The sequence below is a fragment of the Neolamprologus multifasciatus genome, chromosome 18, assembly GCF_963576455.1.
Source record: "Neolamprologus multifasciatus chromosome 18, fNeoMul1.2, whole genome shotgun sequence".
Taxonomy (NCBI): domain Eukaryota; kingdom Metazoa; phylum Chordata; class Actinopteri; order Cichliformes; family Cichlidae; genus Neolamprologus; species Neolamprologus multifasciatus.
In genome coordinates this window covers 35,861,005-35,886,346 of record NC_140456.1, presented here as the reverse complement: position 1 = coordinate 35,886,346, position 25,342 = coordinate 35,861,005, and the positions used below count along the sequence as shown (strand labels likewise).

The window sequence follows — 25,342 nt, the reverse complement described above, 5'->3', positions numbered from 1 at the left end:
AGACATTCAAAGACTGTGATGGACCCATAGCTGATCAACTCCCTCATTCCTCCTCTGGTCTTATTGCTCTGCATCAGTGCACTGCTCAGCTGAAGATGAGTTCACTTCTATATGTTACAATCTGCCTCACCAGTACAGTTCCAAGGATCTGCAGCTGCTGAATCAATTATATTCCTCGTGTTTCTTCTGGTTTCCTGTTGTTAGATCTGCATGCTTGATTGTTTTTCAATCTCTCCTATGTCGTGCACTTTGATTTCCGACTGTACACAGTCTGTGAACCATGACAATTTGTGACAGAATGCAATGATCAGTGAGGACCCGGAGGACACTGACATTTACACTGTGCAGAATGAGACTTGAGACTTTATCTCACTGCTTTGTGGACGACTGATGGAAGGACTAATCACTATATCTGCTTTAATTGAAATAATTTCCATGAAAATTTCACTGGTTCAGTCTCCCAGAATCTCTCAATCATATCTTGACCTTTTCCTAGAGTAACTAACCCTCACTCAGCAGGATATGAGCCAGCCTTCCCTCTCATTGCTACATGCTTACAGTCTTGCCTATCACCTGTTCACAGAATGAGTCATCACTTGTTTTTGTTTAGCATTTAATGAGCAAGTTCCAGGTCTTTATATTTACACAGGGAACATTTTTAAACTAAAACGTTTTTTAGCCATAAATAGTAATGCACACTGGCATTTGTCTTTCTTTCAAAGGTTCAACACAAGAAGTGATTTAAATTAATCATAAACAGTTTGGTATCAAATGACAATTTTTCAGATTATGTCTTTATTTTGTTTTTGTTTTTTAGGCTGAGTGTCCCTGATCTCTCAGACAGAGGCTGTGAAGCTCTGTCCTCAGTTCTCAGCTCCCAGTCTTCTACATTGAGAGAGCTGGACTTAAGTAACAACATCCAGGATCCAGCAGTGGAGTTTCTTTCTGCAGGACTGAGAAGTCCACACTGTAAACTGAATACTCTGAGGTGAGATCAAGTTATGTTGTGCTTTTCATCAGTTGACAGAATTAACCAATAAGAAGCCACTAAATGGGAAAAAAGTCAGTTAAACTTCTGTAATAGTTTGATGTTAGTGTCATCTCTTAGTGTTGACTCTTAGTAAAAAAACAGGATTTATTGCAAAATCTAAAAACTCTTTTGTGCACCCTCATTGCAATTTAATAACAGTGTTTGTTTAATGTTTATCTGTCATTTTTCAGACTGAGTCACTGTAAGCTCTCAGAGAGAGGCTATGAAGCGCTGTCCTCAGCTCTCAGCTCCCAGTCCTCTAGTCTGAGACAGCTGGACCTGAGTAACTCTGACCTGCAGGATTCAGGAGTGAAGTTTCTGTCTGCTGGAGTGAAGAGTCCACGCTGTAAAATGGAAACTCTCAGGTCAGGATTTAAAATGTTCCACTGATGATCATGTTAAACCTGATTTCTATTATTGCAGAAACAGTCAATTGATTTTAAAAAAGTCTGAATGTAGAAATTAGCGTCTGGGGTTTTTAGTGATATTTGTTCACTTTCTGTCATTCATTTGCAATGAAATGTCCCATCTGCTCCTCTGAGTCCAAATTCTTTATTTTAGCAGTGCTTCATCCACCAAACCTTCTAGTTTGATTCCTGTATTCTGAAGGTTTTTACAGAGCTGTTTGTTCAGATATCAGAAAATTTATTTTCAGAAAAATTTAGTAATAAAAATATGATCAATTGATTATTTCTGACTGAAAAGATGAAATCTATATTTGGTCATAGTGATATGACTCATTGCCTCACTTAAACATAAAATGTAAACAGAAATTCAAAACAATAGATTAATACAAAACAGAATTTGACTGTTGAGCTTAAAGTGAGCTTGAATGTTATTCACTTCCTGTTTTATTTTGGTAGTTATCGTCTCTGGTTTTTACTTTTACTTCCTCCCCCGACATTGTCTACATCAGTTTCAGCTGTAGAAGATTTTATTGACTGTTTGATTTGTCACTTTTTTTTAAACTATAATTGTTGACTTATAAACTATTGCTAAAATGTATTTTCATTAAAATACCAAATAATTTATTACTTTATCATCTAATTAGATTATAATTCTGTAAATAGGGGTGATAGTGTGGTCTATGTGGGTTGTCTTCAGGTACTCTTCCTCCCACAGTCCAAGAACATGCATGCAAGGTTAACTGGAGATGTGTGATTGTGAGCATAAATTGTCTGTCTCTGTCTAGCTCTGTGTTTACCTGACTACATCACCATGGTTACTGATGCTGAACCAATAACCTTGTCTGGATCAGGTTATGTTCAGAGTTTGTGTTTAAAATCAACTGAAGTGCCTCATTTTCACTGATTCTTTCATTTACAGAAATCTTTAAGTGTGATATAGATTCAGTCATATCTGACTAATGTCAGTGAATGAGGCCCAGCTGTAAAGTCACAGCAGTCACACTGTATATGTCTCATTGTCACTGGAGTTTAGGCTCCATACATTCAGCTGGTGCTGCAGAAAAAGTAGAAATGTTTCTGTTTGGTTCTAATGCTGAGTCTCTTTTACAAAGATGGAACTGCAGCTAATCCTGCTCATGTAGCCAGTTAGTAAAAACTCAAGTCACTGTCAGACACAGCAGACATTTACTGATAATCTCACTGTATGTGGTCTTTTAGCGCCTCCTAGTGGTGAACATGTGGAGTGTTGTTAGTCTGGGTGACGAGTGTAACTGTTGAGTGAGAAAGACTGTGGTCGTGTCCAAATTCATGGGTTGCATCCTCCTGAGGACCCGGCCTTCGCGGTCTCCGTGGGCTGGGTCCTCAGAAGGTCAGGTAGGCCGGAAGTAAACGGCCATGGAATTGGACGGTCTAGCCTTCTGATTGGTGTCACCGTTGTCTCGGTGGAGTTTAATAAACTCTGCCGTCTGCTCCTTGCTATCTAAAATATAACAGGACTCTGGCGTAAATTGTTGACCATCTCACACTTCTGTTTAATCAGTTTTTTGTTTGACGTTTATTCAGTTGTGTAAAAACCAAGGAGGAACCCACCCGGGGCATAAATAAAGTTTTATTTTATCTTATCTAATCTAATAACTTTAATCTCAGCCAAACCGATTTACTCACGAACAAATAAACGAACACTGAAAAAAGCCAAACAATAGCATTTTTAGGTTGTCTAAGTGACTTATATATTACTTTTAACCTGATTAGCAAAAGTCCGCGGTGATCTGAAAATGATGTGCAGGGAGTTGTGCTGTTCTCGGCGCTTTCAGTAACCCTGAAGCTCTCGGCTAGCTATCGAGCTGGTGGGTAACAGACGTCTCCGAAAACGTCGAAGCACTTTTGCAAATATGCGATATCTTGATAAACCGAGCAGATATTTGAAGTTTACACACTCACATTCTCGCCTGAAAATATGTTAAAAGTTTTGTGACCCCGGAAGATTAGTAAGAGTAATTTTAAATCTTAGTAGCGGTCGCCATTACCAGAAACTGGAGTTTGGCTGGGCCGCAATATGAATTCTGGGATATGGTGGGCCACGAAGGACACACCCGACACATCCTTCAAATTCGGGGAAAAGGAGGACGCATTTGTCGGCTGCATTCGGAGGAGTCCACGAATTTGAACAGCCTTTGGTGCATCGCTGTGACGTTATCGGTCTACAAATGTGTCCTCAGGAGGATGCAGCCCATAAATTTGGACACACCGAGCCTGCGTGCTGTTAGCACCTTAGCCACAGCTCGGGTGTGGAGGAGAAGCTGAAAAAGAAGGTTTTCTAGTTTGTAAGGAGGAAAAAAACTGAGAGGACTAAGTTAAAGAGAGGCTGGAGAGTAACAGAGAGCAGCAATGAATGCTGCTCACACAGTTTAGACAGTTTAGCATCAAATGTTCGAGTGAGTTAGCTCCCAGCTAACTAGCAAACCGGCTAACTGCACCCACAAGCTGCGACTGCGTCTTTCTGACAAGAGCGTCAGACACTCAGACTGGTTTTCTTTGTGGATGATGATTTATTCTCACACTGATCCTTCATGATGATGCTGCCATCCACCCACTGCTCCTAGCAGTGTTGCCAACTCCTCAGTAAGGAAAATTGCTATTGGCTGTCCTAAAAGTTGCTGGAAGTCGCTAAATGACGTCATCGCCTAATTTGGATAAATGGTCATGCTAATGTAATTGTAACGTATGTTGTAGGAGAGAAAAATAACATCGTGGAAGCGACATAACGTGAGTAAAAAACGTCCTGGAATGCGTTTAAATAAATAAATCATAGTTCTGTCTGTAACTATTACAACACTCTCACCACATTTGTTAACAATTCTCTCAACAAATGTGTTTTTCCTCATTCTTTGTTATCCAGCTGAGACTTTGGGTATAAATGTGTCATAAACAGGAGAAAGCAGTGCAGGTTCAATGTAATCAAACCTCAGACTGAGTTCAAAATCATCACCTGTCCCAGATACCACATCAGCACCAGAACCATGATGTGTTTACTCACATTTAAAAAGGTGGAGGTCAGTGTGAATGGACTGTTGTCATTGGTCTGAATGTGCCTCTATAAACATGTGCTCTTCATTATTGATGTTTTCCTAATGAACAGAAAATGAGACTTAATAAAATCCTTCTGACTGTTGTTGGAGCAGGTTGGGTCCTGGGTTTGAGTCCCCCACTGTACCACAGGGGCTTCTAGCTTTGTTTCACAGTGTGTAGAACAACAAATAAAACCAAATCACAAAAAGCTTCAAGTCAAAAACACATCAAACTTTGAGGGTTTTTCCCAAGGATGAGGAAGCAGACTCGGCCACAAACAGCTGGATATATGAATGGTTACCACAGCAACCACAGCAGTGTGCTCTCAGTATATTTAGTTGTATAAAGGTGTTTGTGGTGTGTTGCAGCTGAAACAGCCTCATGTATGTTGACACAGGGAGAAAATAGTGTGAGAACACTGTTCACAGCAGTCACAGCTCGCTGCCTTCAACAGTCTCTTCCTTCCTTGTTTGGATGTCACTGATATCATCTTCTGCTCTCACACTGACCACCTGTTGAAGCTAACATGCTAACATGGAAGCCGCAGGTATGCCACCTGTGGCAGCTGAGGTCACGTGATCTGAGTGTTTGAACCACGTGTTGGAGCATCATTTCCAAACATCTGCACTTCAGAAGCTCCAAAGTGTGGAAACGTCACTGTGGAGCGTCTCATCCCTATCTAAGAGATTTCCTTGCCTCTGCAAAGCTAAGCTTGCAAACAGCACCATAGTCTGTCAGTCCCAACCAATCAGAGCGCTACTTATGTCACGTCACATGACTCGTGTGTTTACCTCTTTGATTAGCACCCAAAGAACTAAAGAAAGGCTAAAAGGACGTTCAGCCAATCAAATCCCTCCTAGGAACAGGAAGTCTAGAGAGGAAATGGAGCAGAGAAGGAGAATCACCAGTTTAAATGTCTGAGTTTTAAACTGGTGACCCTCTAAAGAGGCTTTTATTGACTCTGTTTTCTTTAGAGCTTTTTTCACCATTTAAACTGTTTAATATCAGATTTAGAAATAACTTTTGGACAGTTGTTGTACATTTCCACTAAAATGTGACACAAATAATGACTTTCTGACTTTACTTTGGACTAATCTAACGACTCAGCCTGGCTATGTTGGACTTGGTGTGGAAGCAGCTCCCAGTTTGAGTTCAGGAGACACACACTCTCTACTTTGAAGATCAGCTTCAAACTTTCCTTTTTGATAAAGCTTATAGTTCGAGCTGGATCAGGTGACCCTGAACCATCCCTTAGTGATGCTGCTATAGGCTCAGGCTGTTGATGATGCTCTGCTTTCTTCTCCACTCCCCTCTTTTCACTCCTGATGCTTTTATATGTCACGACTGTCGTTAACTTTTGTGTCTCTCTGAGCTCATCTCTTCTCTTTCCCCTCACCCTGCAACCAGTCATGGTAGATTTTTTTGAAGCTGAGCTTTCATACATGATGAATTGCTCTCTTCAGTTGGGTGTCTTCCCTGCTGCCTTTAAAACGGCGGTGGTGAGGCCTCTTCTGAAGAAGAGCAATTTAGATTGTAATGACTTTAATACAGACCTGTATCCAACTCACCATTTTTAAGTAAAATTTTAGAAAAACTTGTTTTTACTCAGATTAATGACTTTTTGGATGATAGACAGATCCTGGAGATATTCCAGTCTGGATTTAGGGTGAACCACAGCACAGAGACTGCTCTCCTAAAGGTTTTAAATGATCTTAGATGTAACTGGGACTCCCAAAAGCTCTCAGTCCTGGTGCTGCTGGATCTAAGCGCAGCCTTTGATACAGTAGACCACGCTATTCTTTTAAACAGACTGAAACACATGGTGGGCCTCTCTGGTGCTGTACACAACTGGTTCACTTCCTGTCTCTCAGACAGAACTTTTATGGTGAGTATGGATACATGCTCCTCTAAGATCCATAGAATGACATCTGGTGTTCCTCAAGGGTTGGTTTTAGGCCCTGTACTTTTTAATTTGTATATGCTCCCTCTTGGCGGTGTCATCAGTAGGCATGGAGTGAACGTCCACAGTTACGCTGATGACACTCAGCTGTACATCTCCGTGTCTCCTGATGACACCAGACCAATGGATGCCCTTTTTAACTGTACTTTAGATATAATATCTTGGATGGCAGAAAACTTTCTACAGCTTAACCAGGACAAAACTGAAGTTTTAATCGTCTGTCCTGAGGCTCAGAGAGAGAAACTCTTGTCTAAATTACAGGCATTTTCACTACGTCCTTCACTACAAGTGAAAAACCTGGGTGTTATTTTTGACCTTGAGCTTGGTTTTATCCCACATATTAAACATGTAACCAAAATTGGATTTTATCATCTAAAGAATATAGCCTGAGTCCGCCCTATTCTCTCTCGGGCCAACACGGAGATGCTGATGCTTTTATTACCAGTCGCATTGATTACTGCCCTGCTCTCTGGTCTCCCCAAAAATAATATTTCACCTTTACAACTTTTACAAAACTCTGCAGCTCGTGTGCTGACGAAGACCAGAGGGCGGGCCCACATTACACCGGTTTTAGAATCGCTGCACTGGCTCCCCGTGTGTTTCAGGATCCATTTTAAAGTTCTTTTATTGGTTTTTAAATGTCTTAATGGTCTTGGGCCTTCTTATCTCTCAGATCTGTTTTTACCATATGAACCCTCGCGGACCCTGAGGTCCTCTGGTACTGGCCTTTTGATTGTCCCTAAAGTCAGGACACATACTCACGGAGAGGCAGCTTTTCAGTGGTATGGTCCTCGTCTGTGGAACAGCCTGCCGGAGGAGCTCAGGGCTGCAGAGAACGTACATGTTTTTAAGAACAGGCTCAAGACCACCTTTTTAATTTAGCTTTTACTTAACGTTTATTTATTTTATGCTTATTTATTCTATCCTGTTACTCTATTATTAATTTAGGTTTTACCTAATATTTATTGATTTTATTCTTATTCATTTTTTATCTTCTTACTCTATTTATATTTATACTGTATCCCATTCTTATTTTTTTAATTTTTTTTATTCTGTATACAGTGGGGCAAAAAAGTATTTAGTCAGCCACCGATTGTGCAAGTTCCCCCACTTAAAATGATGACAGAGGTCAGTAATTTGCACCAGAGGTACACTTCAACTGTGAGAGACAGAATGTGAAAAAAAAATCCATGAATTCACATGGTAGGATTTTTAAAGAATTTATTCGTAAATCAGGGTGGAAAATAAGTATTTGGTCACCTCAAACAAGGAAAATCCCTGGCTCTCACAGACCTGTAACGTCTTCTGTAAGAAGCTTTTCTGTCCCCCACTCGTTACCTGTATGAATGGCACCTGTTTGACCTCATCATCTGTATAAAAGACACCTGTCCACAGCCTCAACCAGTCAGACTCCAAACTCCGCCATGGCCAAGACCAAAGAGCTTTCGAAGGACACCAGGAAAAGAATTGTAGACCTGCACCAGACTGGGAAGAGTGAATCTACAATAGGCAAGCAGCTTGGTGTGAAAAAAATCAACTGTGGGAGCAATCATCAGAAAATGGAAGACATACAAGACCACTGATAATCTCCCTCGATCTGGGGCTCCACGCAAGATCTCATCCCGTGGGGTCAAAATGATCATGAGAACGGTGAGCAAAGATCCCAGAACCACACGGGGGGACCTGGTGAATGACCTGCAGAGAGCTGGGACCAAAGTAACAAAGGTCACCATCAGTAACACACTACAACGGCAGGGAATCAAATCCCGCAGTGCCAGACGTGTTCCGCTGCTGAAGCCAGTGCATGTCCAGGCCCGTCTGAAGTTTGCCAGAGAGCACATGGATGATACAGCAGAGGATTGGGAGAATGTCATGTGGTCAGATGAAACCAAAGTAGAACTTTTTGGTATAAACTCAACTCGTCGTGTTTGGAGGAAGAAGAATACTGAGTTGCATCCCAAGAACACCATACCTACTGTGAAGCATGGGGGTGGAAACATCATGCTATGGGGCTGTTTTTCTGCCATGGGGACAGGACGACTGATCCGTGTTAAGGACAGAATGAATGGGGCCAAGTATCGTGAGATTTTGAGCCAAAACCTCCTTCCATCAGTGAGAACTTTGAAGATGAAACGAGGCTGGGTCTTCCAACATGACAATGATCCAAAACACACCGCCCGGGCAACAAAGGAGTGGCTCCGTAAGAAGCATTTGAAAGTCCTGGAGTGGCCTAGCCAGTCTCCAGACCTCAACCCCATAGAAAATCTGTGGCGGGAGTTGAAAGTCCGTGTTGCTCGGCGACAGCCCCAAAACATCACTGCTCTTGAGAAGATCTGCATGGAGGAATGGGCCAAAATACCAGCTACTGTGTGTGCAAACCTGGTAAAGACCTATAGTAAACGTTTGACCTCTGTTATTGCCAACAAAGGTTATGTTACAAAGTATTGAGTTGTATTTTTGTTATTGACCAAATACTTATTTTCCACCCTGATTTACGAATAAATTCTTTAAAAATCCTACCATGTGAATTCATGGATTTTTTTTCACATTCTGTCTCTCACAGTTGAAGTGTACCTCTGGTGCAAATTACTGACCTCTGTCATCATTTTAAGTGGGGGAACTTGCACAATCGGTGGCTGACTAAATACTTTTTTGCCCCACTGTATACTCTTATTCAATTCAATTCAATTCAATTTTATTTATATAGTGCCAAATCACAACAAATGTCGCCTCAAGGCGCTTCATAGATACAGAGAAAAGCCCAACAATCATATGACCCCCTATGAACAAGCACTTTGGCGACAGTGGGAAGGAAAAACTCCCTTTTAACAGGAAGAAACCTCCGGCAGAACCAGGCTCAGGGAGGGGCGGCCATCTGCTGTGATTGGTTGGGGTGAGAGAAGGAAGACAGGATAAAAGACATGCTGTGGAAGAGAGACAGAGATTAATAACAGATATGATTCAATACAGAGAGGTCTATTAACACATAGTGAGTGAGAAAGGTGACTGGAAAGGAAAAACTCAATGCATCATGGGAATCCCCCGGCAGCCTACATCTATTGCAGCATAACTAAGGGAGGATTCAGGGTCACCTGTCCAGCCCTAACTATATGCTTTAGCAAAAAGGAAAGTTTTAAGCCTAATCTTGAAAGTAGAGATAGTGTCTGTCTCCCGAATCCAGGTCATATCTCCAGTGTTTCCTCGGAGGGGGCTCTCTGCCCCGGGGTTGTGATTGACCGTGGCTGCTGGGGCTCTGTGGGTCTTCTCAACCTGGCTGGGGGGCTTCTTTGCCTCCCTCCTGCTGTGTGCCCAGCCTGGAGGCTGTAAAGCACTTTGTGCTACATCTTTGTATGAAAAGTGCTTTATAAATAAAGATTGATTGATTGATTGATTGATTGATTCTCCTCCGGGAGCCTGTTTTCACTGGGAGGATCTTTGTGTCAAAGGGAGTTCTTCCTTCCCACCATCACCAAGTGCTGCTCACAGTGGATTGTCTGGTTTTTGGGGCTTTCTCTCTAATATTGGAGGCTGTTACCTTACACTGTTAAACAGCTTCAGACGACTGTTGTTGTCTGTTGGGAATTGTCACTTTTAAATAAAGTTACATTGAATGGATGTAAATGGATAGATGTTATTGTGACAAACAGAAAATGATCTTTAAAAGATTGATTGTTGTTTTGTGTGTCTGCAGTCTGTCAGGCTGTCTGATCACAGAGGAAGGCTGTACTTCTCTGGCCTCAGCTCTGAGCTCCAACCCCTCCCATCTGAGAGAGCTGGACCTGAGCTACAATCATCCAGGTCTCTCAGGAATTAAGCTGCTGTCGTCTGGACTGAAGGATCCAGGCTGGAGACTGGACACTCTCAGGTATGGAGAGAATGTCTGATAGAGGAGGACGAGCTGAAAACATTTCCTGTGTCCTTCACTCACTTCCTGTTTGTTTCCTGCAGATGAGACATGAACAATCACACATGCAGGAATATTTTCAGGGACAGACGCACTAGTCTAGCTGGATAGTACGTAGGGGGTCTCCAAGGAGTCTGTTTGCAGGAACATTAATGATAACTGATAAGTCATGTTGAGAGTTTCATTAAAAGTAGACCTACAGTTAGGTCCATAAATATTTGGACAGAGACAACATTTTGTAACTTTAAATACACTTTATTAGGTCACCGGTTTACCTGAGATAGTGGTCACTGTGTACCTAATAAAGTGTCAGCCATGTGTATGTTTCCCATGCTGTATGTCCACAGTCACAGTGACAGTCAGTGACACTGACAGAAGGATGAAACAAGGCTGTGAATCATTTCAGTCTTTGTGTGTGATAAAGAGGCAGACAGGAGCAGCTAACATCACCATCATTTTCCTGTATGAATCGCTGTTACAATGAAAAATGTCAATTACATATATCATATAGGAGACACACACATTGATATACACTAAATATTTATTTCATTTCTCTTTTTTTGTGTTGCCAATTTATGCACCTGCTTGATTTAGTTTAAACAGTTATTGCACACTTTCTGTAAATCCAGTGAACTGCATTTCACTTCTCAAATATCACTGTGTGTGTCTCCTATATGATATATTTAACTGACAATTTTTATTGTGACAACCAATGATTTGTACAGGAAAATAATGACTTTTCACAATGTTGCCCAAACTTTTCATCCCACTGTATTAGTATGTTTTGTCATTAGTATAATATGAAATAAATTCTACTTGTGTCAAGTCAGGTGCCAATATTTGCTTTGTAGTAGAACAGAGACATTTGTCATTATAAATGTTTATTTGAAACAATATATAAATTCAGTAACAAAAACATTAAACATAAATATATAAAATTTAACTATTTACAGAGAGACAGGAATAAAAAGGACCCAGCTTGGAGTGGAAGAGCCTCAGGGAGAAGGAGGAGAAAAATAAGAACATTGTTTCTGCCCTGGAGAGCTGCTGCCTCATCAGAAAACGACTGATCATTAGGGTCCAATGTTCCCAAATTTAACACAGCTGTGCTGTTTTCAAAAGCTAATTTATAAATTTGAAATTTCACGAATTCTCGTGTCTGAGGCGGCATGCTCTCCAGAGCAGGAACAAGGCCGAGGAGGAAATGTTCTGTTGGAGACGGGCGTGGCCTCTTTAGGGACTCCAGGATGGCCAGCTCCACCGTCCTGGGACCCGTCCCTCGCCTGCCTTCGAGCTGTCCTCCTCTGTGGGCCTGTAAAACACAGCACAAAACAACACAAAGTAATGAGAAGGCTGCTACTAGATTTTCATTTTCAAAATTGAAAAAAACAGGATATAAACAGATTGGTTGTAGATATTTAGTAAAGGTGATCACAAGGGAATCCAAGCGAGTAAAAAGCTGTCAGTGCTTGATGTTCATACCTGTGGGTGCAGCAGCAGGAGCTGAGGGACCAGGGACTGGGGAGCCAGGAGAAGAGACAGGGGAGGACTCTGCTGCATGATTACTTGACTCTATCAAGACAATATTAAATGTTAACAGGTTGAAGACAATAGTCATAGAGAATATTATATTATTATATACTTATATACTTATTATATACAGTGGTCTCTCATTTATTGCAGCACATGAACAGTAGTCACAGTTCTCACAAGTTGATTCTCAAAGTGCAAACCTTTGTCGATTTTAAAACGTAAAAGTATTATGCCGCGCTGTTTCTCCGTCTGCGGCGCCCCTTTTGTGCACCTTCTTTGCTCCCGGTGCAGGTGTCTATTTCCGAATGAGGGTCATAGTTATGAGTGTTTTTGTGCTGTTTTTTTCTATTGGACGTGATGGTTATCAAAACCAAACATGATAAGTTTGGCAAGCGCAGGAGACACGACACGGAGGAGATTTGTCATTTGGGCTGCAGAATGCAATGCGCATCGTTGAAAGCTGTACGGTGCAATAAAAAAAAATCTGTGAAAAGTCGAGGCAGTGACGGATGAACAGCGGGACTACTGTATACTGTTTATTAATAAACAAAATATATTCCTGTATGACAACACGCATAAATTAACTGCCTACATTAATTCATTGTAAACATACCTTCTGACTGACACTCCCCTGCTGCCTCTCCGGGCTGTCCCTGGTCCTCGGGGGGGGAAGTTCTCCACGGTCCGCACCATATTGCCGCTTGTCTCCCGCGGGGTGAGGAAGGGGTCCAGAAACCCCATGACGGCGAAGAACTTCCATCTCCTCCCCGATCCTGCTGCAGACCCACTCCTCTTCTCCTTCTCTGTCTTCTTCTCCTTATTATAAGTGTCCCTGAGGCTCTTCCACTTTCTCCTGCAGATGTCCTCTGAATAAACGCATTATCTTGTTAGCGGAAAGGTATTTGTACATCAGTGGGGAAAAAAGCGGGACAGTAGGCGGGCTTGCTAGCTTTTGCGCGGGTTCATCGGGTCAGTCTGAAAATTAAAAAGAAGGAGGAATGAACTTACCAGGTTGCCCGATCTCCTCACTTATGTGTCTCCAAGCTAGGTCCTTTTTATTCCTGTCTCGGTAGAAGTAGTAGCTAGCATCATATAGCTCTGGGTGATTAGCCACGGCACTGATGAGCTTTTCCTCCAGACCAGGCTCCTGATTGGTTGTCGCAAATCTGCTTCCGAATTCACACGGGACCTGCAATCGCGTGTCATCGCGTGTGTCACCCCCATTGACTTTACATGTAAACCTGACGCTCTATTCGCGTCCATCGCGTTCGGTGTGAACACACCGTAAGGCTACGTCCACACGTACCCGGGTATTTTTGAAAACGCAGATTCTTCTATGCGTTTGCACCTTTCGTCCACACGTAAACGGCGTTTTTGGTCACTGAAAACTGAGATTTTTAAAAACTCCGGCCAGGGTGGATATTTTTGAAAACTCAGTTTTTGCGTTTATGTGTGGACGAGAAAAACGGAGAAAACGCAGCGTCAAAGGTGTGCGCCTTTTTTGACGTCACACTGTGCGCCACGTTATTGTTTCGGTGAAATGAATTTCTACAATACTGTTACTGTTAATTGTCTCTGCAGTGTTTAAATGCTTACATATACACACACAGTTACTGTCCCTCCACACATACGACTCGGTTCTGCTTCTATGCCCCAGCTTTGTTTACTATTTCCCACCGAGGCTTGTAGACTTCTGATTGGCCAACATTTCTACACGGTTAGGAATATATCGCCACCTGTTGCTTTGGCATGTTCCTAGCAGCATTTTCCTTCATTTCTACATTTACGTATGGACGGGATTATTTTTTAAAACGAAAACGGAAAATCTCCGTTTTCAAAAATACCCGTGTACGTGTGGACGTAGCCTTAGTAGTCTGTAAAGACTCTGTGTGCCTTCCAGAGTGCTCCGGCATGCACACACACCTTAAGGTCATGAGCGGTCGTACCTTCTCTTACTGATTTATGGTTTAGGAGGACACCTACTCTGTCTCTGGTTAAGTATAAGAGCCCTTTGTTAGGGGGACCACTGGACTCTTAGCACCAGCTTTGGGGTCACAGGGTCACATCTGGAACACACACACACACACACACACATACCTACACTATGCACAGACTGGTACTCTTTGTTCATACCTGTGTAAGACGTCACATGTTAATGAACTTATGCATATTCATGTAACCTCAATAAAGAGCAGTGTTACGAGGGAGCAGACGAGAGCGACTGAGGTCAAGTGAAGGAACGGCGCTGTCACAGTTCTCTCCCTCATGAATTGTCTGGTTCCAGCGGTGGGTCTGTGCTAGACGACCCATCACCAGCTTTTTCCAGCTTTTTCCACTGGTTACCAGTACGTGGTAGAATCCACTTCCAGATCTTGTTGTTTGTCTTTAAATCTCTGAGTGATTGGCTCCATCTTATCTCTCTTTAACAAAATAATCCAAGTCGAGCCCTCAGGTCTGCAGATAAGTAGCTTCTGACCAGAACTAGACGTAAAAACAGAGGTGAGCTTCACATCAGGTCGTCACCAACACTCGACATTTTTAAAACCCGGTTGGAAACACATTTGTACTCTGCAGCTTTCAATTGTGACGAGTCTTTATAGTAATTACTGTGTATGTTTCCTATTTTCTCTCTACTCTGTGCAGCACTTTGGCTCAACCTGTTTTTAAATGTGCTGATAAATAAATGTAGATTTCTTTGAATAAAACAGTGGAGCCGAGCTTTGAGCTCAGTGTGTAACAGTGTGTGTATGAGAGCCATGTAATGTCCATGTGTGCATGCTGACTGTGCTGCTCTGACCCCCCTCCTCCTTTCAGGGTGGAGCCTGCTGGAGTCCGATGGTTGACACCAGGTCTGAGGAAGTGTAAGTGTGTTTTTAATGGGATTCATGAAAACAAAGCAGCACACATTCAACCATCTTCATCATGTCAGGAGTCATCATCAAAGTGTCAATCAATGAACAGATGATGGATCAATAACTGCAGCTGGATTGTGTTTGTTCTCTCCATCAGATTCCTGTCAACTCACAATCGACACAAACACAGTGAACACAAAGCTCCAACTGTCTGACAACAACAGGAAGGTGACACGTGTGGAGGAGGTTCAGTCATATCCTGATCATCCAGACAGATTTGATTACTGGGAACAGCTGCTGTGTAGAAATGGTCTGACTGGTCGCTGTTACTGGGAGGTCGAGTGGAGAGGAAGAGTTGATATATCAGTGAGTTACAGAAGCATCAGAAGGAAAGGAGACAGTAATGACTGTTTGTTTGGATACAATGATCAGTCCTGGAGTCTGAGCTGCTCTGATGATGGTCCTCGTTATGTCTGTCACAATAAGAGACAAACATCCATCTCCTCCTTCTCCTCCTCCTCCTCCTCCTCTGTCTCTAACAGAGCAGCAGTGTATGTGGACTGTCCTGCTGGCACTCTGTCCTTCTACACAGTCTCCTCTGACACTCTGATCCACCTCCACACCTTCAACACCACATTCACTCAAACTCTTTATCCTGGGTTTTGGTTCTTGTCTGGTTCCTCAGTGTCCCTGTGCTGAGTGGGGTGTAAAGAGTTTCTCCTGTTACAGAAACACTCTGACTGTTGAACAGATAGTTCAGTCTGTACATGTCTGTCTCTTTCACTCACAAACACGTTTTCAGATTCATGGATTCAATCAGTTGATGTTTGAAACTCTTCTAAATGATTCCTTGTAAACTTCTTCCTCTTCAGTCACAAACAAACAGGAAGTGATGTCACATGTGTTCCTGACCACACAGCAGAATGAGTCTATTGCTGACAGTGATGTACAAACAGAGTGAGCATTTCTGAGGCCCAAAATAAACTGAGTAGTTCACTGAATGAACAATGGACTGTGAGCTCAGTTCCTTCATCATTAGTATGGATTATATATGTATATGTATTATATTAGTATCATATATATCAGGTGCTGCTGCTGCTGGTTTCAGTCATTGTGCAAATGTGCTGTTTGTAAGGTTGTAAAGCTGCAGTCAGCTGAGACTGAAGAAGTCACCTGATCAGTGAGCAAACGTTTCTGAAAACGTCCAGATGAACAGAATCAACCTTTTGGGATCAGCCAGCAATGCAGCATCATTGTTGTTCAGGTTCAGAGGTTTGCAGGAATGAACTGATGACCAGAAACAGCTGCAAAGTCCAATAAAATACCAGCTGGAGTTCAGCTGCATTTGAAGAAGTCAAAGAAAAGTAAGGATGGCAAAGGGCGATGTTTTCTTCCAAAGAACTGAAAACATGGTCGACGCCTCATTAGAAGAATAATCTGGACATTTGTGAGGAACTCTAACCAAGAAAGCAACACAAGAAAGCAACGTCAAACAGATCCAACAGACAGTTTCATGACTGGAAGTGTTGAGTGTAAAAATGCTACATTGCATTATTGCATCCTCTCACCACAGGAGGTGCTGTTGGCACCACTGATTGCTGATCAGCTGTTCTCTGATGATCTGATTGATACTGTGAATAACGGGACTCACTGAACTCTGTGACACAGTGAAGATTACAGAGTTTAACTTCAACATCTGACTGACGTCACACAGACAGAAGGATGAACCAGTGAGGCACAGAACACAGTTACTGGAGATACTGGATCAGCTCCATGTGAACCTCTGATGGAGAAGCTGCTGAGCCAGAGAAACATCAGGACATGACAGGCAGCTGCACTTATCTAACAACATGTAGCAGAGCTGATCTATGTTAGAGGATCTATCACAGCAGCTGAAGCCAAAGTCCAACACTGGATAGCAGCTGAGCCTGTGCTGAGTGTAGTGTTACAGGAAAAGGGCAGAAACACTGACACTGGTAGCTCACAGTGATGCTGACTGGGGCACAGAGCTGAATGATGCAGCATCAGGACACTGTTTCAGTCTGACTGACAGAGAAACCTGTAGCTGTATCTACATGTGAGGCAGAGGCTACACAAGCAGCTTTCTATGTTTCACAGTGACTGAGATCTTCAGTGGGGGTGGACATGCTCCTGTACAGACCTCTGAGGAGAACCAAGGTGCAGTCAAAGAGTCCAGTCTGTCCTCACAGATGTGAACATGTGGTTTCATCAGGTCTGCTGTCAGCTGATGAAACAATGAATAACCTGGTTATTCAAATAGCATCCTCCCAACAGCTCCTCAAAGTAACTCACACTTAGACTCTGCTTTAGTTTCACTTTCACAAGCACGCTCTGCAAAAGCCTGCGCTTCCTGTCTACTTTGGCACAGAGTGTACTCAGAGTTAAGCCTTTCTTTTATAATGCAATGTAATCTGCATATAAACATTTAAGATTATAGATTTAACTCAACAGTTTAAAGTGGTTATAACTGCACCTGTAATAAAAGTTAATTGGGTGCCAATATGTTTAAACATCTGAATACAATATCAATGCTGTAGATTATGTTATTAATGGTATTAATGCAATGGTAATGATGATTGTTAAGGTGAATTGTTAAATGTTTGTCATTTTTATGTTACCATTTGTACATTGTTTTAAGGAATTCTTTCTGTCCTCCCCTCCCCAGATCCTTAAGATTCTGGGAGGGGGGCAGTAGTGTTTTTAATCACAGGAACATCCTTGTGAAGGTCTGTTTGATGTTGGTAAACTTGCTCCCCTTTGTATGGCTTCACTGTGTTATCTAGGGTGTGGGGGAGACTACCCTCTTTATGACCAAGGATGTTCCTGTGCTTTTATGTTATATGACCCTTTGATCAGCAGTATACACACACACACACACACACACACACAGACACACACACACACACACAGTGCCTTGTCTTTGTAACCAAGGGGGGTCACGTGGGGAAGTTTATTGTGTGAACATTGTCAATAAAAGGAGGCAAGAGGGGGCGGTCGGGGAGGTCATTTGTGATGAGCTGAGATACCGACAAGGCCTCCCTTGCAAGTGAAAAGATTGATCGCTGTTGCCTTGTTTTTCTTTCACGGGAATAAGTTCTGGGATCAGCGGGGTCTGACTTTAGACCCAGCAATGATGACCATGAACAATAGCAGTAAAATATTTCTCTGATCTCCACAAGTCCTACAGAAGCACTTAATGCTAACAGGAAGTCATTTATTAAGGTGGAATAACACAGAGACACAACCACTCACAGTTAACCTGACCCCACTAACTGCATGTGTTGGGACTGTGGGAGGAAGCCGGAGTACCGGAGAGGACGCACACAAACACGGGAGAACATGAAGCTCAGCACTGAAACTAAGATGGTGGATTTGACCTCAGGACCAGGTGCATAATTTCTCGGGGGGTTACGGGGTCATGACCCCCCAATAATCAGATCCAGCCAATATAATTTCATCATTCCAGTTTATAAAATTATGAATTATCATGAGTTTCTTTAATCATTTCAATTATTATCAGCAAAACAGTTTCATGTTTAATCATCTAGTAATGTAACCCCGCCTCCTCCGCCACGTACTTGGTATTACCCAACCAGCTTTCTCTACCAAACCTTCACTGTTTGCTGTGTTTGTTAGCGCAGTCGCTGGTGCCAGAGACTGCCAGTGACTTCAGTCTGAGGGTTTGAAGTTTCCATGTCTGTGTGATGTGTGGTGTGAAGGCTGCTGGTTAAACTGGGACTCACTGTTTAAAGCACTGAGTGCTCATAGAGAGATGCTCCATGAGTCCCAGTACAGACTACAAACATGGTGGAAACTTAGCTTTGATATCCACACACTCTGCACGTCTGTGAGTAACTGTGATGAAGATGTGCAGAGATCTGTGTACAAACAGGAGAAAGACTGTAAAGACTCTGTGCTTCTAACAGCCTCTGTTAACATATGTGAGGCTGTTTGTTGTTGTTGCCATGGAGCTTTTCACTGTTTGGCTCAGCAGGTCATGTGATCAGGAGTGCACACCGACCTCACGGGGAAACTCGCCTTCACCAATTTTGGGATTTAGAGAAAGGACATTGTTTCACTGTTTGAAGACTGTATTTCAAGCACTGTAAATAAACGCACTGTCGGCTTCAACCCAGAGCTCCGTGCCTGAATCCATACCGCTCATTAGCCCTGACAGAACAATCCAGCCAGCAATGGATTCAGCGGACTCTACCCCCCTCCAGCGCGAGATCGCGCTCCAGGCTGAACGATTGGAGCGACATGAAAAAATGCTGCAGCATGTCGCCGAGGAGCAGTCCGCGTTACTACAGGTGGTATCGGAGCTAAAAGGTATGTTGCTCGCTACCCCCAGGGCACCCATTCAGCCACAGGGGGGCCCTGCACAACCACAACCACCTGTAGCCTTGCTAGACGAAGCAGCGGCGTCTCCCCTTCCGCCATCTCCACCCCCGCCACGACGTGAACACACATTGCCGGTGCCTGAGAAATTCGGCGGGGACCTGGATAAATGTCGGGGTTTTTTGACTCAATGCTCCTTAGTGTTTAGGCAGCAGACTCAAGCGTATGCCTCGGACATTGCCAAAATCACCTTTATGGTCGAGTTAATGACTGGACGGGCCTTGCAGTGGGCTCAAGCGGTGCTGAGCACTCAGCCCTCTATCTCATACAGTAACTTCCTAAGCAAATTTCGATGTGTATTTGATAAGGGGTCTAACCCAGACAGTGCTGCTCATCGTTTGTTTACATTGAAACAGGGCCGGCGGAGCGTGGCGGACTTCTCCGTGGATTTTTGGATCCTGTCCGAAGAAGCCGGCTGGGAGGAGAAGGCGCTCCGAGGGGCTTTCTTAAACAGCCTAAATGAGAACATCAAACGTGAGTTGGCAACCAAAGAGCTACCTAAGTCATTGAGTGGCTTGGTGAATTTGTGTATCAGTCTGGATGACCATATGCGAGAGTTTGGCAGGCGATCTGGAGAGGGGCGGCGGTCAGCAGGGGGCGTGGGAGTTCCAACTGGACTTCCCTCGCTGGAATGGAGGGAGGAGGAACCTGGCTCTCCGGCTGATGAGGAGCAACCCATGCAACTGGGGAGGACTAGATTCACCCGGAGAGGAAGACGACTGGTGGGTGAGTGCTTTGAGTGCGGGAAGAGGGGGCATTTCGTGGACGCCTGCCCCTCTCGGTCAAAAGAGTCTGCCCGTCAGTAAAGGTGGGGATACTGACGGGTGCACCTGCGAGTTCGGTTCTCCACCTCAGCTGTCCCGCGAAATTACAGTTTCTTTCCTGCATTCACCCTTGTAACGTTCTAATTGACTCTGGGGCCGAGCAAAGTTTTGTGGATGAGGCTCTGGCCTTCAAGATGGGTTTGCCGGTCGTTCCTCTCCCTGAAACACTCGAGGTTTCGGCGCTTAACGGCAGCACACTAGCTTCTGTCTCTCGCCGCACCCAAGAAATTACACTCACCCTGTCTGGCAATCATACAGAGAGGATTCGCCTGTTCCTCCTCAAGGCGCCCCACACCCCCTTAGTTTTGGGTTTTCCCTGGCTTCAGCAGCATAACCCACAGATAGACTGGGCTAGGGGGTGTATCACTGGGTGGAGCACGTATTGCCACGGGCAGTGTTTACGCTCTGCAGTGCCTGCCTGCAACTGACCCAGCTGGGCTGCCCGCTCCACCCGATTTGTCTTCTGTGCCCACGGATTACCACGACCTGAACCAGGTGTTTAGCAAGGACAGGGCCCAATCGCTGCCGCCCCATCGCCCGTATGAGTGCAGGATAGACTTGGTCCCTGGTGCACCCTTGCCCTCAAGCCGCCTCTATAACGTCTCTAAGCCCGAGCGTGAGTCTATGGAGAGCTACATAACAGACTCCTTGGCTGCTGGCATCATTCGCCCATCCACTTCCCCTCTGGGCGCTGGGTTTTTCTTTGTCGGAAAGAAAGACAAGTCCCTACGCCCCTGCATAGATTTTCGGGGACTGAATAAAATCACGGTCAGAAATAAATACCCTCTTCCTCTTCTGGCATCAGCTTTTGAGCTCCTCCAGGGAGCCACCGTTTTCACCAAACTCGACCTCCGCAATGCCTATCATCTGGTTCGTATCCGTGAGGGGGACGAGTGGAAGACGGCTTTCAACACCCACCTGGGCCACTTTGAATATCTGGTAATGCCGTTTGGGCTTACCAACGCCCCCGCTGTGTTCCAGGCATTGGTGAATGATGTTCTGCGAGATTTTCTTAACCACTTTGTGTTTGTTTATCTTGATGACATCTTGATTTTCTCCAGAACCCAAACAGAACATGTCAAGCACGTGAGGCTGGTGCTGCGCCGTCTGCTGGAGAATCGCCTGTTTTGCAAAGCAGAGAAGTGTGAGTTCCACGTTTCCACTGTCTCTTTCCTGGGCTTTATCGTTGAACAGGGCAGATTGCGAGCAGATCCCGCAAAAATCAAAGCCGTTCTGGAGTGGCCGGTGCCCACGACCCGGAAGAAGTTGCAGAGTTTCCTTGGTTTCGCCAACTTTTACTGGCGATTCATCCGGAACTTTAGTAAAGTAGCCTTGCCTCTCACTCAACTCACCTCACCCAAACAGCTTTTTCTGTGGTCTCCAGCGGCTCAACAGGCCTTCGACTGCCTCAAACACCTGTTCACGTCAGCTCCCATACTCGCCCAAGCTGATCTCACCTTGCCGTTCGTGGTGGAAGTGGATGCTTCGGATTCAGGGGTTGGAGCCGTCCTCTCACAGCGCTTAGAAGGTAAATTACACCCCTGTGCCTTTTTCTCCCGTCGTCTCACCCAGGCTGAGAGGAACTATGACGTGGGCGACCGGGAGCTGCTGGCCATCAAGCTGGCGCTGGAGGAATGGCGGCATTGGCTGGAAGGGAGTGAGCATCCAGTAGTAGTTTGGACCGACCACAAGAATCTCGCCTACCTCCAAGCGGCAAAGCGTCTGAACGCCCGGCAAGCCAGGTGGGCATTGTTTTTCACTCGATTCAACCTGACCATTACGTACAGACCCGGGTCCAGGAACACGAAACCGGACGCCTTGTCACGCCAGTTTGCACCTGACGTCGACCTGGAGGAGAAAGAGAGGCCCATTCTGCCCGCCTCCTGTATTGTGGGGGTCCTTACCTGGAAGATTGAAAAGGTGATCCGGGATGCCCAGCAACAGGAACCCGACCCCGGAACCGGTCCAGAAGGCAGACTGTATGTTCCCTCGGCGGCCAGGAGTAAAGTTATCCATTGGGGCCACGCCGCGAGATTTGCCTGCCATCCGGGTAAGAACCGCACAATCACTTTTTTGCAACGGTTGTTCTGGTGGCCATCTCTTTCTCAGGACGTCCGAGAATATGTGGCGGCGTGCCCGGTGTGCGCTCGAAATAAGTCGTCGAACTCTCCTCCATCAGGACTTCTCAGACCGCTGCCCGTCCCCGGCTGGCCATGGTCGCACATCGCTCTGGACTTCATCACCGGCCTTCCTCCATCCTCTGGTAACACCGTAATACTCACAATCATTGACCGCTTCTCTAAGGCTGCCCATTTTGTTGCCCTGGCCAAACTCCCCACCGCACTGGAAACCGCCCAGCTCCTTACCCAGCACGTTTTTCGCCTTCACGGCATTCCGCAGGACATTGTCTCAGACCGTGGGCCCCAGTTCACCGCTCGGGTGTGGAAGCAGTTTTGTGCAGAGCTGGGGGCCCAGGTCAGTCTGTCTTCTGGTTTTCATCCGCAGACTAACGGACAGGCAGAGCGAGCTAACCAGGAGCTGGAGGCCATGTTGCGCTGTGTCGTCTCCTCCAACCAGTCCTCCTGGAGTGAACAGTTGGCATGGGCTGAATATGCTCATAACACCAGCACATCGGCTGCTACGGGGTTCTCACCTTTCGAAGCGTCCCTGGGGTATCAACCTCCGCTTCTCTCTATCACGGAGGGCGAGGTGGCCGTACCTTCCGTCCAACAACACATGAGGCGCTGTCGATGGATCTGGAGGGCGACCTCTTCTGCGGACGCGCGGACGTAATAATGAGCTCGCTGACCATCGTTGCGTTCCTACACCGGCCTATTGGGTGGGCCAGCAGGTATGGCTTTCCTCTGGGAACATCGCTCTGCGGACTGAGTCCAAGAAGCTGGCTCCCCGGTTCCTTGGACCCTTTTCTGTGCAGGCCATCCTGAATCCAATGACTGTCCGACTGGCCCTCCCACGCAACATGAAGGTACACAACGTGTTTCATGTTTCTCAAATTAGGCCGGTCCGGACCAGCCCGTTGTGCCCGCCTCCTGGGCCCCCGCCGCCTGCCCGGCTTATCGCTGGCGCCCCGGCGTATGACATTACTCGCATAATGGATGCCGGGCGCCGCGGTAGGGGTTTTCAGTTTCTGGTGGATTGGGAGGGGTACAGTCCGGAAGAGCGTTCCTTGGTGCCGCGGTCTGCGATCCTCGATCCTGGCATGGTGCGGGACTTCCGCCGCCGGCACCCGGATAAGTTTCGTGGGTCGCCCGGAGGCTCCCGTTGAGGGGGGGGTACTGTCACGGTCGGACGGTCCTACCCGGACGACCTGCTTGTTTATTTGTGATGTGTGTGCGCCTTCCTCTCTTTCTCTCTTCCTCCCTTTTCTGCGGGTCGGGCTATGTCTAGGGGCGGTGTCTCCGAGAGAGCGAGAAAGGCCGACCTCTGACCCGGAAGAGTAACCTTCAGCTCCAGCTGCCGCTAATCATTCCTCACTACACGGAGGTATATAACGGTGCGTCCAGACGGCAGTCGACGCTGGATTGTACTCGGAGCTCGGTGGAGAAGTACGGAACGGAGGAGTGGAGAAAAGGGATTCACTGGTGTTTTCGGGAGAAGGAATTCACACGGAAGGAGTGCACACCGACCTCACGGGGAAACTCGCCTTCACCACTTTTGGGATTTAGAGAAAGGACATTGTTTCAGTGTTTGAAGACTGTATTTCAAGCACTGTAAATAAACGCACTTTCGGCTTCAACCCAGAGCTCCGCGCCTGAATCCATACCGCTCATTAGCCCTGACAGGTGGATATTTTTGAAAACTCAGTTTACGTGTGGACGAGAAAAACGCAGAAAACGCAGCGTCAAAGATGTGCGCATTTTTTGATGTCACACTGTGCGCCACGTTATTGTTTTGGTGAAATGAATTTCTACAATACTGTTACTGTTAATTGTCTCTGCAGTGTTTAAATGCTTACATATACACACACAGTTACTGTCCCTCCACACATACGACTCGGTTCTGCTTCTTTGCCCCATCTTTGTTTACTGTTTCCCACCGAGGCTTCTAGACTTCTGATTGGCCAACATTTCTGCAGGTTAGGAATATAGCGCCACCTGCTGCTTTAGCAGCGTTTTCCTTCATTTCTACGTTTGCATGTGGACGGGATTATGTTTTAAAACGAAAACGGAAAATCTCCGTTTTCAAAAATACCGTGTACGTGTGGACGTAGCCTCAGACCTTCCCAAAGTGTGGGGCCCGCCCCCTAGGGGGGGCGCAGAGCAATTGCAGGGGGGGCAGTATGAAAAGGGAAAAAAACAAAATGCTTGGACACTGCTAGCACGGCGCCCACAGAAACGCAAAGCAGGAGATGAAGCATCGCTGAATATGTTTCCAAACCAACTTCATTCTGAGCCAAAGACTAAAAAATATGATGAAGCAAATCTTCCCTTTGGCTTCACCTGCACAAGTGCTGAGGTAGGTCTCCCTGCAGGATTGTTTTCCCTTCATCAGGAGCAGCGCTGGGCTGTTTAAATCACAGACAAACAGGATCCCACAGCTGTTTATGTTTTTAAACCCATTTTGCACAGAGAGGCATTTTTTGAAAAATGTATTGACAGCAATGTTGAATATTATTACACAGGAAAAAAACAACTACAGTAAAATAATCACAGCGTGACGCCTCTGCCTTTGTAAATGGAGGGACAGTAACTGTGTGTCAAACCTGCAGACAGTCAGATTAACAGTATTTTGTCTCTATCATTCTGCAATTCATCTCATGTAAACAATAACGTGGCCACAGCGTGACGTGAAAAAAGGCACATACCTTTGACGTGGCGTGACGAACTCTGTATTCCTCGTCCACACGTAAACGCAAAAAAGGAGTTTAAAAAATCTCAGTTTTCGGTGATTGGAAACGCCGTTTACGTGGACGAAACAGCTGCGTGTTCAAAAATACCCGTGTAGGTGTGGACGTAGCGTAAAAGAGTTAGTAGTTTATTTTATTACTACCTGTAATTTATTGCAGATTACTTACATTTTTCTTGTAAAACAAAGGGGGGCAGCAGAAAAAGTTTGGGAACCAGTGCTGTAACTATGAGACAGATGGCTGACACACGAACCTGTGGGAAGTAACATGTTTGTAGAAATGTGAAAATGTTCATGCCATAATCCCTCCCATGTTTCCGTGGGGCACTGTGGAGTAATGCACAATTCTTCCAACAGAACAGTGAAGATTACATAACAGAAGAGCTTCACAGCTCGTCAGGCAGCAAGTGGACACTGAAGAGTGTGTGTGCCTTATCAGAAGGAAAACTGTTCTCTGCACCTGAGATAAAGGATCGTA

At 45.1% G+C, this 25,342-nt stretch overlaps 2 protein-coding genes across 7 annotated transcripts in view; one reads left to right on the top strand and one right to left on the bottom strand.

The window, feature by feature from the left end:
• LOC146498557 (protein NLRC3-like) overlaps positions 1 to 25,342 on the top strand; it is a 75,177-nt gene that overhangs the window by 9,096 nt on the left and 40,739 nt on the right. For 3 of the 6 annotated variants that reach the window (XM_085139980.1, XM_085139982.1, XM_085139981.1), the window contains exons 6-10: positions 818 to 988; positions 1,222 to 1,395; positions 10,158 to 10,331; positions 14,718 to 14,764; positions 14,913 to 15,765. The exons of 1 other annotated variant lie outside the window; for it this stretch is intronic. In XM_085139980.1, the coding sequence (XP_084996106.1) occupies positions 818 to 988; positions 1,222 to 1,395; positions 10,158 to 10,331; positions 14,718 to 14,764; positions 14,913 to 15,454 (1,108 nt within the window). In that variant the 3' untranslated portion in view covers positions 15,455 to 15,765. Of the gene's footprint in view, positions 1 to 817; positions 989 to 1,221; positions 1,396 to 10,157; positions 10,332 to 14,717; positions 14,765 to 14,912; positions 15,766 to 25,221; positions 25,336 to 25,342 lie in introns of those variants that run through there. 2 more of the 6 variants (XM_085139984.1, XM_085139985.1) reach the window with 2 other exon arrangements.
• Positions 9,998 to 13,837, bottom strand: LOC146498560 (transcription factor Adf-1-like). Its single transcript, XM_085140307.1, has 4 exons — positions 13,827 to 13,837; positions 12,912 to 13,069; positions 12,517 to 12,769; positions 9,998 to 11,942 (listed from the first exon to the last, which is right to left on the bottom strand). Exons 1-4 carry the CDS (start codon positions 13,835 to 13,837, stop codon positions 11,933 to 11,935), a joined length of 432 nt encoding a protein of 143 aa, XP_084996433.1. The 3' UTR covers positions 9,998 to 11,932.